The 15,279-nt window shown below is 51.0% G+C and overlaps 1 protein-coding gene across 4 annotated transcripts; it reads left to right on the forward strand.

Annotated features, from left to right (window-relative positions):
* The first annotated feature begins 258 nt into the window (after positions 1-258).
* SALL4 (spalt like transcription factor 4) lies at positions 259-14,436 on the forward strand. Of its 4 annotated transcripts, none has more exons than XM_015647311.3 (5): positions 259-355; positions 651-780; positions 7,786-10,320; positions 10,906-11,213; positions 12,243-14,436. In XM_015647311.3, exons 2-5 carry the CDS (start codon positions 711-713, stop codon positions 12,651-12,653), a joined length of 3,324 nt encoding a protein of 1,107 aa, XP_015502797.1. In that variant the 5' UTR covers positions 259-355; positions 651-710; the 3' UTR covers positions 12,654-14,436. The 4 variants fall into 4 exon arrangements, with proteins under 4 accessions (XP_015502797.1, XP_015502798.1, XP_015502800.1 ...); XM_015647312.3 differs by having other exon boundaries at positions 259-341; XM_015647314.3 differs by lacking the exons at positions 259-355; positions 651-780 and adding an exon at positions 1,212-1,420.
* Positions 14,437-15,279: the final 843 nt, after the last annotated feature.

A 15,279-nucleotide genomic window follows, 5' to 3' on the forward strand; every position in this document is an offset into this window, starting at 1 on the left:
GTTGCTTCAGCTTTTTCACGGGAGCCTTGGCGTGCCCCACGTTTTCACTCGCTGTTCAGAATACCACGGGCTCAGCTTCGCCTGCTTCCCAGAAAGCGAGACTTTAAAGAGTCTTCAAACAGCTGAAGCAAAGCAGCCTAATTACGCGCCGTCTGCATCCGCTTTTAAAGCCCCTCCATTGCCCACCCCACCGCGGGACCCCGGGCTCGCCCCTCGCAGCGCTTCCCTTTGCCACCTTATCGAGCGACAAAGGGAAGAACGCGCCTTGTCCCGGGCTTGGGCTCCCTTTAGGGGAGAGCGGGGGGGAAAGAACTCTTTAAAGCACGGCATAAAAGGCGCAGGTGAGCCAACAAAGGTACGGTGTGTGTGCAGGCTGGATGAGCCGGGCTGTTTGTTTAGCGGGGGGGTGGCCCGGGGCTGCCCCGGCCCCGCGGGGCTCACGCCTTTGTCGCCCGCCGGGGCGGGCCGGGCGCGGGGACTACATGGCCCAGCGTGCCCCGCTGCGCGGATCAATAGGGCTGATTTGAATAATCTGTGAGCCCTTGGACTCAGGCCAATCAGCCGTCAGGGACACATGATAAATCGCAATGCATTATTGATAATCATAATTACTCTGACATGCGCATTCCGGCCAAATTTCCCAACTCTAGGAATTTGTTGTGAAGAGGAAAATAATTGCTACTATTGCATGCTCCCGATGCTGGTGCACCATGTCGCGACGGAAGCAGGCGAAGCCCCAGCACATCAACTCCGAGGAGCAGCCCCCAGATGCTGCAAGTGGTGAGCGCAGAGGGGGCGCGGAGCGGCCGCGGCTCCGGGCTGGCTGATGCGCCGTGCTGGGGAGCGAGGGGCGCTTCCCGCGGGGCTTTTTCCACCCTTGCGCTTCACCCCCCGCTCCTTTCCCCCCGCGGGCTCTGCCGGGAGCCGACCCTCGGGGTTTTTTTGGGGGGGGTTGAGCGAGGCTCGGGCTCCGCGTTATTTTTGGGGGGGTTCAGCTTGGGGCGGCTGCGGAGCGCAGCGCTGGCGGCCCCGCAATGCCCCGCACGCCGCGGAGCCTCCGCCGGGTCCCGCGTGGGGCCGCGGCCGCGTGGGAGCGGAGCCCCAAAACCTCCCCGAGGCGGAGGGAGTGGGGGGAATGGGGGTAAAGGGGTGGGGGAGCACAGGGAGAAATTACACACAACTTCGGAGGGGTAGGAAATGGCTCGGGCTGGGTTTCCTCGCTGTACTTAGCACTCTTAGCACTTTGTCGGGAGTTAGATGGGAATTTTTGTCGGGTTTAAAAGGGAAAAAAAAAAAGGGAGGTGGGGGGGAGAAAAGCCTCCACGCTCGGACTATTTTTGTTGGAGATCACAATCGCCCTGGACCTTTTGTAGCTTGACCTCCAGCCATCTTTGATTTCCGACTTCCCAAAATAACACCGGTGAGCTCATTGTGGGGTGTGCGCGAGCGCTTTGTATTTGGGCGGCGTGGGGGACTCCGCCACCGCGAATCGCTCTCCCCGTTATTGGAGAGCTCGCATTCCTGGGCCGTGCTGCGGGGAAAGTTGAAATCGTGGCTAAAATCAGCCGGGAGCTCCCGGTGGGGTGGGCGTGCAGCGGAAGGGCGGAGGGGCACTCGCCGGTGGCCACCACGGGAGCGGGGGCCGGGGCTCCGGGAGCAGCCTCTGCCCGGGCCGGGCTGCGGGGCCGGGGCTCCGGGAGCAGCATCTTGCGGGGCCGGGGCTCCCTGGCCCCGTGCGGGCTCTCTCCCCGCTCTCGCTGCCCGCAGCGCCGAGCTCGGGACGCTCCCGAGGTGCCCGTGCTGCTCCCGGAGTGCGGCGGGCACGTCCCGTCCCGGCTCGGGAGCGTTTGTTTGTTCGAAGTTGTTGTGGTTGTTGTGCCCAAATGTTTCCGTGTGCCCCCCCCAAGAACTTTCTTTGGGTTCTTTGCTTGCGTTTGGGACTGGTTTTGTTTCCGTGCCTAGAACTGATAAAAACCCGTGCACGTTACGGGAGCTCCTTATTCCCAGCCCGCAGGAGGTTCGGGCTCTTTAATTTTTTTTCTTTTTTCCCTCCTCCCCCTTCTCTTCTTTGAGTCGAAATGTGCAATTGTTGGGTCCGGTTAATGGTGACTTAAGAAACAGCATGCTGGCCAGAAGGCAATAAATCCCATGTTTAATGCATGACTGTTTTCCTTTGTGCATATGGTTAGGTTGGGGGATGGAGGTGATGTTTCCACATGTAAATCTCTGCCCGCTGCTGGAAAGGCACCTCCGGCCCCGCGCTGAAACAAAAGGGTTAATCACTCCTGATGCGGCCGCTGGGGCGGGGGAGGCGTGCGGGAGCCAGGGAGGGAGGATCGCTCCACACCGCGCTCTCCGGGGCAATGGCCAGCTGCTTTTTTGTTATTGTTGTTCGGGCTTTTTTTTTTTTTTTTTCTTTTTTTTTTTTCTTCTCTTCTCTCTCCCCCTCCCGTTCTCAATTTTAACAACCAAACCCTGGAGGAGATCCCTCCGGGGGAGCTGGGGAAGCTGTGGCCCCGCCTGGGGGATGGTGCTGCGGGTTTGGGGGGTCGGGGCAGGTCCCGCACTGAGCCCCGTCCTGCGGGATCTCTGCTCCGAAATCCAACCCGGGGCTGCGGCTCGCACCGCCCGCCAATATCCCAAACAGGCTCGATATTCCCCGCTCCAGGTGTGCCCGTAAATAATAAGTGATGAAGCTGCATAACAAAGTCGAAATTTCGCAGGGATTTGTCTGGGGCATTAGCGAGGATATACACATAATCGTAATAATAAAATCAAGCCCTTATCTCCTTTTTTTGCAAGTATTCCCTTTTTTCGCAAAGGGATTTGGGACCTACCTCTGTGAACAATGCAGCGGGTTAAAGTGTCCCGCGAACCTGGGGATCCATTAACAGGTCAAAAAATCAGCAGGTGGTCACAGGGGAATAATGCTACATACTGAAAATTAGCATTTCCACAAAGGGCTTGAAAATGCCTATTGTGCTGGATTGCTGCCATTAAAAATCGGATTCATTCTTAAAAATACAGTATCAAACTGCAACTTTTTTTTCTTTTTTTTTCCCCCTCAGGGTAAAATTAGCGTAGCTTTACTTCAATTATATCTCCGATTCGTGCGCTGAGCTCTGTAGAACCGGGGAGGGATGTTGGACAAGGAAAGGTTGAACAAGGAAAGCCCAAGTTTGGTGGTGATTTACGTTCGGTTTGATTTGGGTCGCCCGGAGCTGCTGTCGGGGGCGGGCTGGCCCGGCCGGGAGCCGCGGCTGCCGGAGCATCCCCGCCGTGCCCGGGGTGCTGCAGCCCTGGGACGGGGCAGAGGGTGCTGGGGGTGATCCCCGCTGGGTTTTTTTCCCTTTTACATAAGCGAAACACAATATTGGTAGCACGATGGAGCCCTTTTCGCCGGGCTCGGCGGCATGTGACGTTTTGACAGAGCTGCTGCTCTAACCTTTGCCTCCTCCTGCTTGCTGTGGGTGGTAAGTTGATGTCAGGCTCACAATTAGGACTCTCATGCAATTGACCTTGGCAGCGGGGTTTGTGCCGTTTAGCTCGCTCTTAAACACCGTGCGAGTGTTGAGCGGGGTCTGGGGGGCAGAAGGAGCGGGGGGGTGATGCAGGAGGGGTGATGCAGGAGGGGTGATGCAGGAGGGGTGATGCAGGAGGGGTGATGCAGGAGGGGTGATGCAGGGATGCGGGAGGGGGATGATGCAGGAGGTGATGCGGGGGATGCCGGCGGCTCAGGTGGTGCCGGGTGGCGGTGGCCCCGCCCGGGGTGGCGGTGGCCCGGCGGCCGCAGCACGGGCCGTGAGTGCCCTCCACCGACCGGCCCCGGCAGCGAGCGGCGCTCCCGGGGGCTCCGAGCCCTCCGGAGCCGCTCCCAGCGCCTCGGGGCGCCGCTTTCCCCGCCGCTTCCAGCGCTGCTGTGCCCGAACCAGCGCTTGTGCGCCGCGGTTTGTTCTCAATTCTCTGAGTATCCGGCTTGAAGCTGTGGATAGGCCAAAGGGTGAATTAGTAAGTAGATAATAAAATAATCAAAGCCTCGAGAGAGTAAGTGAAGTGCTGTTGTGGGTCTAACGCGGTTCTGCCTTCTTGGGTGCAAAAACGCCGCTGATGAATTCAGCGTTGAAAGCATCACGTGGAATATCTCTGTAAGTTGTCAGCCCTGCGCTTTGCTTGCTCCATAAAGGGATTTTTGTCACGGTTAAAATGCGTTAAACGCTGTTTGATAGTGGGAGAAGGGCGATTTGGGGCAGTTTGGAGTTCCTGGAAGTCCTCTGGGAGCAGGAGAAAAGCGTCGGGCAGTGCGACCCTGAGAGCGACAGAGACCCGATGATGGCAGAGGCTTCGTGTCTGGGAGTGCACTGCTGGCTCGGTAATCAATCCTCCAGTTCATTTAAACCGGGGAAGCTCAGGCTTTTGTTAACCTTAAAGTAGTTGATCAAATGTAGGCTGTGAGGAAAGTAAGCTCAGCAAAGGTATTAAAACTCCTGAATAAAAAAAGCGGGTGGGAAAGCTCGAGTTGTGCTTTATCCCAATTCGAGTGAAATAAAGTTGTGAAAAAAAGGCTGTAATGGCTTAAATGAGTGGTAGGCCAGCAGCACCCTTATTGAAATCGCATCAAACCAGATTTACTTCACTCCTTTTTCCTTAAAAAAAATAATTAATTCTAGTGGTGTGGATTTTATCAGCCTTCCTTGTCGATGACTGCCTTGTCCTACACAATAGTGGATTTTTTCCATCCATTTGCCAGTGATTCAGTCTAACCCCCCTGCTGGGTTTACTGCATTCTTCTAACTTATTGGATAACTAGATGCTGAGAGATAACATTCCTGAAATTCGGGGGTGGGGGAGATAAAAACCCGCAGTAGAAGTGCTATCCCTGGGAAGCCTTGGGAGAGGGTTAAGTGAAGTGCACAAGGAGCTGCTGTGGCAGGGCAGGGCTGGTAAATAAATCCCTACAGGGGTGGGCAGAGCTGCCCCCAGCCCTTTTTCATTCGGGGATCGCTGCTCTGACTGCGGCACTTGGGCCGGGGAGGGGACGGAGTTACAAATCACCGTGATTTTCACAGGAGCTCTTGGGTTTTTTACAGAAACACTCAATTGCTCCTTTGTTATTCCAGCTACTGTAAAATAACCCAGCGTCCTACTTGTGAATTTATCTAAACCCCTTTCTTTTAACGTAAAAGGGAGAATAATGCATGACTTCGCTATTTGTCATGCGTTTCAAGCTCTGAATTGAATTTATTCAGTCCTAAACTAATGCTTCACTGTCAGGGAAATGAAAATATGTGACAGGGCAGGGCTGCCAACCTCTGCCCGCTGCTGCCCAGCACAGGGACTTTCAGTTTTCTGGAGTTTCTCTCTCTGAGATGGCAACTGCTGCTCAGAACCAGAGAAGTTACCAGAGCTGCTCAGAATTATGAAAATGAGGAGCGTGGGCTGTGCTGGAGATTGGGAAAGGGGCATCGAGTTTAGTGTGATCTTATCAGCACAGAAGTAGAAAAATAAGAAGTATTATCAAGGGAAAGGAGATAAATGATGGGATGCTTTGAAGCAGTTGAAGGTTGAGGACTTGTCTAGACATTATCCTGGAATATCTCCTTGGGGGTGGGCAACAGTGTTTGGTGCAGATATTTCTGTGCCACTGGAAAAAGTAAAAGCTGGGGTTATTTTTTAATGTTTTGTGACGTGGAACTGTGTCATTCTGCCTGGGAAAGCCCCAAACACTTAAGGATTTGGAAAATATATTTTCATGTTTCAGTGTATTCTGTGGTATAGGAAAGTAGTCCAAGACCTCTCAAGTCACTGTGGAGAGGTTCTGGAAGTTGTCTGTTTTTAACCCAGGTACCTTCTTTCCAATTTAATCTGCTCAGACTGTTGCAAAACGAGTTTAAAATAATCTATTCTTGATCCTGGTTGATTCTGTTGACCAAGTTCTGAATCGTGTAGTACTTGTACTTGTCTGCAGGCTGGATTTCTGTGTGTTTTTAGAATTAAATCAGCTTGGAGATGTCACTTTAATGATATTTGGGATGGGAAATGTGTGCTGCTGTTCTTGTTTCTTTTGCTTACAGGAGTTCTTTGGGCTGAAGGGGAGGTGTTTAATTCTCCCTGCTTAAATAGGTATCCAAACATTTTTGATCTTAGCTGTGCTGAGAACTCCTTTCCTCCCTGTTCAAGGACTTGTGCAGGTTTGGATTTTTTGCTGTGCAGATCACTGCAGAACAGGCCTCTGATACTAGAGAATTTTCCTAATTGTTCAGATGTTTATTTTTAAAAGTAAACTTTCCCATGCATTTGATGCCACACAACATTTAAAAGGTTGAAATCAGCTTTGTTGAAGACACACAGTGCCCCTGTTGGGGTAAGAAATGGCAATATCCTCCTGGAGAGGTTTTACACCTTCCAGGGTGTACATTGCAAAGTGTGAGGTGCTTGAGGTGTCACCTGGACATGGTTCCCTCATGGTCAGGACACAGCTGGGTGGTTTGGGCACACCTTGCACAAAGCAGAGCCACAAGAAGCTCCTGAGCTGTGGAGTCCTGGCTTCCCCTGGCTCGGGGGGTGGCTGTGACATGGCCTGGAGCCAGCACAGATGAGTGCCACCCTTGTGTGTGCTCCCCTGGGGCTGGGCAGGTGAAGTCACCGTGCCCTTGGCACCTCTCCAAGCTGGAGCAGTTACTGTGAGCTCCAGGATCTCTCAGCTGATGGGGGCTGGAATCCTGCTGGAGCCCTTCCTGCCTCCCCCTCACTGGGAACTTCTCCCTCCCCAGCTTTCCTGCCCCCAGCACTGCCCCACCTCGAGTGGGCTGTCAGTTTGTTGTTTGAAGGATGGCAAAGCTGAGCAAAAACATCCTGTTTTGGTTATAATTTCTCTTAACCTCTTGCAGTTCAGGTATTTCCCCGATTTTTTTTTTATTATTATTTTTTTTGGTCCACTTGCAAATTCTGCTCAGTCTAAGCCATGGGGTGCTGGTGCTGGGAGGGCAGGAGTGGACTTGGAGCCCAGCTTGGCTTTCCCTGCCCCTTGCCAGATGTGGTGAGCTGCAGATGTATCTGAGCCAGGCCTCCTGCCAGGATCAGAAATGCCTCCTTGCAAGCAAAACTCGTTATTTGTGTTGTGTTTAATTCTCATCACCATCAATGGAGGCTCATACTTGTTCTGGATGTAATAATTCCTTTGCTACTGTGTCCATGTGGAGATTACTTCTGGGGTGTGTTTGCTTTGGAAGGATTTAGGACTAATACTGGCCTTGCTTTGCTCCTGTCAGCCCTCTTGGGTTGTAATGGCAGACTGACAGTAAGAATTGCTCAAAATTCCTGTGTTAATGATCTTGTATGAATTTCTGAGGGATGGTTAACAAGGAATTAGACCCTGAAGTGCAATGAGAAAATAACTCATGTGTGATGTTTTGCTCAGTGCTGTGATGCTTCCCCTGTCCTCGTGTTCCTCTTAAGCTGTGTTGCAGGGACTGTATAAAGGGGATTTTTTACCTGTATAAAGGGATTTGGGATAAATCTCTTTTCACTGAGCCATGTGAGAGTCCTTCTATAATTTTATTTTTTTCTTTTTTTTTTTTTTTTTGTAAACTGGACTGAGATGAAGATTTCTTTGGGGTTATGAAGGAATTGGCATGAAAACAAAGAACAGAACTTCAGATTGGTCTGTGAACTTGATTCCAGTGTCTTGTATCTTTAATTTTGCACTTCAGATGGAGTCAGTGATCTTAATAGTGAATACTTGGTCCAAATCTAGCAATTAATAATGTGACTTTCTTTTATTTTAAGGGAGTCCACAAGACGTCCCAGGTGATAGAGATGGTGAAATGAGTTCCAAAAGGTGCCGCACGGAGGAGACCAAAATCTGTGAGAAATGCTGTGCAGAATTCTTTGTTCTCTCTGAATTCCTTGAGCATAAGAAAAATTGCACTAAAAATCCGCCTGTTCTAATCATGAATGACAGTGAGGGAGCAGTTCCCCCCGAGAGCTTCTCTGAGGCTTCTCTGGGGACCTTCCCAAGTGACCGCATGGATGGCAGGGCACGCAAGGACGTTCCGGCCAAGGGCTGCGCTGGCTCTGTGGACAAGAGAGAAGGAAAAATGGATGCTGAACCGGTAGGAGGAATGTACCTTAAGATAGAACCCCCCCTCACGCCTGCGGCTCCCGGCCTAAGCTATCTACCAAAACCCAAAGTACCAAACACTAACGTGACCCTGCAGACCATCCGCGGCACCAAAGTGGCCGTGAACCAGCGGACGTCCGACGCCATCTCCTCCTCGGCGGCCGGCTTCAACGCCATCCCCATGATCCTGGAGCAGCTGGTGTGCTTGCAGCAGCAGCAGCTCCAGCAGATCCAGCTGACGGAGCAGATCCGCATCCAGATCGCCATGATGGCCCCCCACGCCCTGCACCCCTCCATTGCAGCTGCTACTGACCCGCTCAAAGCTCTGGGTGCCCACATGTCCCAGCAGCTCTCGGCCGCCGTGGCTTTAATCGGACAGAAAGCTGGAAGCCAGAGCCTATCACTGGAATCCTTGAAGCAAGGAAAGCTACCTCATTCTAACACTGGCATCGCAGCCGCCAGCTCGCTGGCTGCTGGGCTCTCCTCCTCCTTCCCCCTGAAGCCAGAGGGGAGCCGAGGCCTGCCCGGCTCCATCTCTCAGTTCCCAAATCCTTTGCTACCTCAGTCCTCCGGCTCGGTCATCTTCCAGAACCCGCTCTCGGCCGTCTCATCTGTGATGGATTCCTCCAAGAAGGGGAAGGGGAAGCCCCCCAACATCAGCGTGTCTGAAAGCAAACCGAACACAGAGGAGCCGTTCTTCAAACACAAGTGTAAATTCTGTGGGAAGGTCTTTGGCAACGACAGTGCCCTGCAGATCCACCTCCGCTCCCACACCGGGGAAAGACCCTACAAATGTAACATCTGTGGGAACCGCTTCACGACCAAAGGAAACCTTAAAGTGCATTTTCAGCGTCACAAAGACAAGTACCCCCACATAAAGATGAATCCTTACCCAGTTCCTGAGCACCTGGACAATGTTCCTACCAGCACTGGGATCCCGTACGGGATGTCTGTGCCTCTGGATGAGTCCAACCTGATTGTGGACAGCAAACCTCTCCTAACAACTCTGCCTACCTCTGCGGCCCCCGGCGCACCTCAGACCATCTCCAGCCTGGCAGGCATCAAGGAGTCTCTGCCTGGTACGTTCTCAAGCGAGCTGCAGTCAAGGCCCTCTCCCGAAAGCGAGGGCGGCTCCTCCTCGTCGGGGGCGGTCGGTCACGAGTCGGGAACGGAGCAGAGCTTGAGCTCACCGCAAGCTACCTGCAGCGTGAGCATCTTCCACGTAAGTGGGTCAAACGAGCAAGGCTCAGAGACATCAAAGCTCCAGCAGCTGGTTGAAAATATCGACAAAGCCACTGCTGACCCCAACGAGTGCCTGATCTGTCACAGAGTGCTGAGCTGCCAGAGCTCGCTCAAGATGCATTACCGCACCCACACCGGGGAGAGGCCGTTCAAGTGCAAGATCTGCGGCCGTGCCTTCTCCACTAAAGGGAACCTTAAAACTCACTACGGTGTCCACCGGGCCAATACCCCCTTGAAGATGCAGCATTCGTGTCCCATTTGCCAGAAGAAGTTTACAAATGCGGTGGTGCTGCAGCAGCACATCCGCATGCACATGGGCGGGCAGATCCCCAACACCCCCCTGCCAGAGCCGCCCTGCGACGGCGCCGAGGCGGATCCTGCCGCGCCTGAGAAGAACGGAGACGTCGGTCGCCCAGAGGAGACCGTGGAAAGCATCGACATGGAAGATGACGTGGACTCTCAGGACGGCCCCAGGAGCTCTTCCAAACCTCCCACTCCGTACGATGCACAATCAGAGTCGCCCGCCGCGGCCGCCGCCTTCTCTGGGGTTACGGCGCTGGAGAATCAGATGAAGATTGTGGCCTCCTCCCTGAATTTGCAGAGGCAGAGCAGTCTCAAGTCCAGCGACAACGGCTCAGCGGAGAGCGATGGCATGACCAACGACTCATCCTCGGTGGCGGGAGATGCCGACTACCAGAACGGCAGGAGCCCCGCGGCCTCCGAGTCGGCGTCGCTGCACGCGCTGTCCCCGGCCAACAGCCAGGCTGAGAGCGTGAGGTCAAAGTCACCTGCCTTCAACAACCAAGAGGATCCAGGCACGGGGAGTAAATCAGAGGCTCCTGAGAATGCTCCTGCAGAAATGGAAGGAGTTGTCGGAGCTCTGGATTTAACGTACGGCAATATTGGCCGGAAGGTGATTAAGGAAGAGCCTGGGCTACACTTTGCAAATGGAGAATATGGTGAGTAATGCAAAATGCAGGGATTTGGGGTGGGGCAGTAGGAAATCGATCCTTGAAGGATCAACAGGAAACAAAGCTTCCTCAGCTTTCCCCTCTTCCTGCTCCTCTGCTGGGATAAGGGCATAGGCCCTGGAAAGTTTTCCTGACTAAGCCAGGCCCAAAATTCAAAGGTTTAAGTGCTATTATCTCTTTAAAATTAATACAGACTCTGCCCTTGCTGTCTTTCATGGGCTCACTTGATATCTCCTTATAGCTCCTTGAAAATACATTTTTGTGTGTTAAGGGGAAACTGCTTATCTCAAGAGTGTGACGTGGAAACCCTGAAGTAGTTTGTGGGGTTTTCAGGTTCTCTTCAGCATTGAGGTTAAGGTTGATCAAAGTTTGACCTGAAAGACTTTCTATCTCATAAGCTCACCAGCAAACCCAGGGATGAGCTGATTTGTTTTGGGGTATCCTAGGAAGTGTGGTGGGCTCTGCAGATGTGCTCTTCAGGCACAGGCAGCTTCAAAGGCAGGGCCTGGAGTCTCAGCCAGGCTTGGGAGGAGAACGACGTTGGGATAAGCATCACCTTTGCTTTCTTTCCAGGTCGAAGCAGTATTCCAGCTGCTTTTGTCAGAGCCCCACCAGCCCTGATAAAAATGGAGCTGCCCAGCGATCGTCCCCTCAGCACTGGCCACTTCATTGGCCCTTCAGCTCTGTCCCCTGGGGTCGCCCCTCTCCTGGTGCCGCGCCCCAAGTTCTGCCGTCCTGCCAAACAGCACATCTGCACTACCTGTGGGAAGAACTTCTCCTCTGCCAGCGCCCTGCAGATCCACGAACGCACCCACACCGGGGAGAAGCCCTTTGCCTGCACCATCTGTGGGAGAGCCTTCACCACCAAGGGAAACCTGAAGGTGGGTCCTGTCTGTTGTCATCTCCTTTGTCTGTGAGACTAGAGATGGAAAGACTCTAATATTTGACCTGCCTTTGAGACAGCACTGATTTTCTTTTAGTTCCTCAAATACTTATTTTTGACCCTTCTCTCCTTCCTGAGTTTTTCCACATAGTTTTTTTTTGTGTAAGTGTTACTGAGATCACCCACAGGTCTTTGCTGCTGTCCTTGACTTTCCTTTTGGGATGGAAGGGAAGGCTTAGCTCTCACTAAGCAGATTGCTTTATTTTTTAATTTGGATTTGGATGTGTCAAGACATAAGCATTTCATAGACTGCTACAAAACGCTGCCTGCTGAGTAAATGTATTACACTGCACTGCTTGAAATGTTGGGAGATGAGGAGGGATAAACCAGGATAATCCTGAGATGGCACTAAGTGCTTGGGGATTGTGTCTAAGCACACGTTGAAGAAGTGCTGTGAGTCTGTCCTTTTGCCAGATGAATCCTGTGAGGGACTCAGCTCCCTCACTTGCACAGGGGCTCCTCCCTCCTGTGAGAACCTCTTCAGGCTCTTCAGCCCTCCTGCATAAATGCTGATGGGGAGAGAAAATACTCTGCAGTGTGTGAGCAGTGCCTTGCTGGAAGCACCAGCAGGATGGGGTGTGGAAGATTCCAGCTCAAATGAACCTCTCTGCCAAACTACTCAGTGGTTTCTTGCATTACCCAGTCTTTTTTTCATTATGGTCTGTTTGCAGCAGCTAAAGTGGCTTCTGTTCTGGGGGGAGAGAGGGTGTCTTTGCCAACACCACTTATTCCAAGTGTATTCAAGCCCTCTAGCAGAGCCATGGTGATGTCAGGCAGGGGAATGACTGTGTCCTACACGTGCCAGGAAAGGAGCTCTGCCAAGAACCACCCAGCTTAAATATTCCCCTGAATGCAAAAGGAGCGAGCCCGACTCCTTTGGGCTGCTTGGCTGTGAGCAAAGTACAATTTGGGTACAGAAAGAGCTGTGGTATTAATGCTTCTCTTCGCTTTCCCCCCTGTCCGGAAGGTCCACGTAGGAACCCACATGTGGAACAACTCAGCCAGGCGGGGCAGGCGGCTGTCCATCGATAACCCCATGGCCCTGCTGGGGAACGACCCCAAGAAGGTGTCAGAGATGTTCCCCAAGGACATGGTGGCGCCCTCGGTGAGCATCGACCCCGCCGTGTGGAACCAGTACGCGGCCGTGCTCAGCAACGGGCTGGCCGTGAAAACCAACGAGATCTCGGTGATCCAGAGCGGGGCCCTGCCCGTGCCCATGGCCGGGGGCTCCCCCGTGAACTCTGCCCCGACCTCCAAGGTGGACACGGCCCAGGCTGCCGCTGCCTCTGACACGGAGAAGGCTGCTGGTGCTGCAGACAGTGTGCCAAAACACCAGTTCCCTCACTTCCTGGAGGAGAACAAAATCGCCGTTAGCTAAAGACTTGGGAGGACTTGACCTACAGAAAGAACAAATATATATAGACACAAACATATATTTTTAAGAGATTCCACTTCGGCCTCCTATTTTCCTATTGACGTGCAAATGATTTTATGGTTGTCTTTGTAAGAGTTGCCCAGAGTACAATCATGATATTGCTTTGCAAATAGTAATTAATAAAGAATAGGATTTCCTTCTATTTGGAAAGATGCGGGTCTTGCAAAGTAGTTCTTACGTGTGACTTTAACGTGTACAGCCTTACAGAAGTTTCTACAACTTGAAATTCCAAAGGTTAGAATATTTACCTCTTCGTTTAGAGTGATAATGGGGGTTTTGAATAGAGTGGAAACAACCTACTGTTGACGGAAAAGCTTCTATTTACTGATGAGAAATGGAAACTATTAATGCGGGTAAATATCCTAGAATGTCTGCCACCCTCTTAGAACTTTTCTGTTTGGATTTTTGGCTCTGTGTGGTTTCTGAATGTACTTTTTCTTAATAATGGCTATAAAAACTACAAAGTTTTTTTTTTTTTTTTTGTTTTTAAATTCCTTTGTTTTTTTGCCTCAGAAGTTCCATGAAAAGCAAAGTTGCTGGTTTTTTTCTTTAGTTACTGCTCCTAAGTAATTATTCTTTGTGTTGTTGACTGCTGCTTATTTAATACTACTACTAGGACAGTCCTTCAAGTATAGTGCCAAAATTCCTGCTTCCAAAGATGTGCAGTTTTTCCCAGATGTTTTATTTCAATACCAAGAGCCCCAAACAAGCATGGGTGGGTATGTATATACTTTTGTTTTGTTTTGTTTTTTGTTGTTTTGTTTCCTCTCGAAAGGGAAGACTTGCCTTGGGAAGTCAGGTCTAAAAGCTCTGCAAGGAATCTCAGGTGACTGTTGCAATTTGCCATGGGAGCTGGTTTCCTTAGCAAGAGACTTTTTGAGTATTTTTTATTTTATTTTATTTTTTTTTTTCATTTGGGTAATTTAGGAGATCAGTCTGTGTAAACCTGTATTTAAATATGAAGTATTCATGCTTAGGTTAAACGTTTTGTGGGTTTTTGGATGGCATTCCTGCTCTGGTCATTAAGGTTTTTTTGGTGGTCTGTGAGCTTGCATTCCACCAAAATGTTAATTAATGATCCATGTGTGTTGTATGAAGGTTGCTGGGATAGTCATCTGGATTCTAAGCTATCTACCTCATTTTTTCCTTTTGTAGTTGTAGTGTCTATTTTTTCTAATAATGACCACTGTAATGACTGAGATTCAAGCAGATGCTTCCATGCACTATGTGAAACCAAAACCTGATGTATTATTAGTGGAAGCACCTGAGGAGTTGCTGGACTGACCTTTCACTATTCCTGCTGGAACTGGATGTGTAATGGGATCTGAACCAGGCTGCAAAGGGAGCATTTGGTGTGGAAGGACTGAAGGAGGGAAAGAAAACCTGGCTGTTGACTGTAGGAAATCTTCAAGTCCAGTCTCTGTTGTGGAAGGCCCCAAAAATGCAGATTTACCAAAAGTTTGTGTGAAGTTGTTGCACCTGATTCTTGCTTATGATCTCTGTATGCCGAGTTGTGCCTTTCCTGCTGGACTTGTGGGTAAGAACATACCAGTACCTGTTTACACTGTAAAATGGATATTGTTACATAGACCACGCAAAAGGCATCCCAATTGTCACGTTTCTACATTGTGAATGTATGACTTCTAAGAACTCTGTAGTTTTGAGTATCTACTGATGCGTTTCTGTTGACATTTTTGAGAATAAATTTTGGGATGGCTTTTTCACACTTGGTGCTTAACATTTTTCTGGCAAAAAGGTTTTTGTCTCCTGAAGAGCGAGTTCAAGAGGCAGCGTGCTGCTTCACTCTGGGGACCCAAAATCCAGGAGCCAGAGTTGGGCTGCAGTTCATTACTTAGAACAACAGGAGCTAGAAAATCTGGAGAAGTCTGAAATCCATTCCTCAGGAACAGCTGGGGCTTGATGCAGGGGTTGGGACGTGCCAGGGGTGTTGATTTTCACACTGGAACAGAATGACAGGAATATGTGCAATCATTTTTGTACTGTGATCATCCTACAGAGGGACAAATAATATTAAGCTGTCAAATTGCCAGTGCCTGAAGATGCCGGCTGCATAGAAAAGGGATAAATAGCTTTCCCTAAAGAGCAAAGAAAAACACTTCTGAGAACAGCCTTGATAAAATGAAAAAGTGCTGAGATCCTGATTGTTGAAATACAAACCAATAAATGTGTTTTCCCCTTGGGAGGTAACAGAGGAGGAAAAGGGGTGCAGAACCAGGGAACCCTAAAGCTGCACCTTCCCAACATCAGAGCTGCCTGCTCACGGGGCTCCTTGCTCAGCCTTGGGAGTGCAAAGAAGGGCAAAGCAAACACTTTTCTCTGCCCCCAGGCTCTGCAGGGAGGGCAGGACAAGTCTGAGGTGCAGGAAGCTCTGTCCCTTCCAGTGGTGGGTTGGATTTCTGGCCAAGCTGAGGGGCTCTAGCTGCCTCTTCATTATCATTGGGGCAATCCCATATTCACCCCTCTGCTGCCTTTAGGGCTGTTGTTCAGCAGGCTGGACACTGAGGAGAGATGAGCAGGAAAGGAGTTTTATAAAGCCTGAGTGCTGGTC

This window comes from Parus major, chromosome 20, assembly GCF_001522545.3.
Source record: "Parus major isolate Abel chromosome 20, Parus_major1.1, whole genome shotgun sequence".
NCBI classification, from domain to species: Eukaryota; Metazoa; Chordata; class Aves; order Passeriformes; family Paridae; genus Parus; species Parus major.

Excerpts from the sequence above, each read along its gene's own strand:
- SALL4 (XM_015647311.3), top strand. The coding sequence starts at position 711 with ATGTCGCGACGGAAGCAGGCGAAGCCCCAGCACATCAACTCCGAGGAG. Across the intron at positions 781-7,785 it reads GCCCCCAGATGCTGCAAGTG|GGAGTCCACAAGACGTCCCA; the intron begins GTGAGCGCAGAG and ends TTTTATTTTAAG. Across the intron at positions 10,321-10,905 it reads CTTTGCAAATGGAGAATATG|GTCGAAGCAGTATTCCAGCT; the intron begins GTGAGTAATGCA and ends CTTTCTTTCCAG.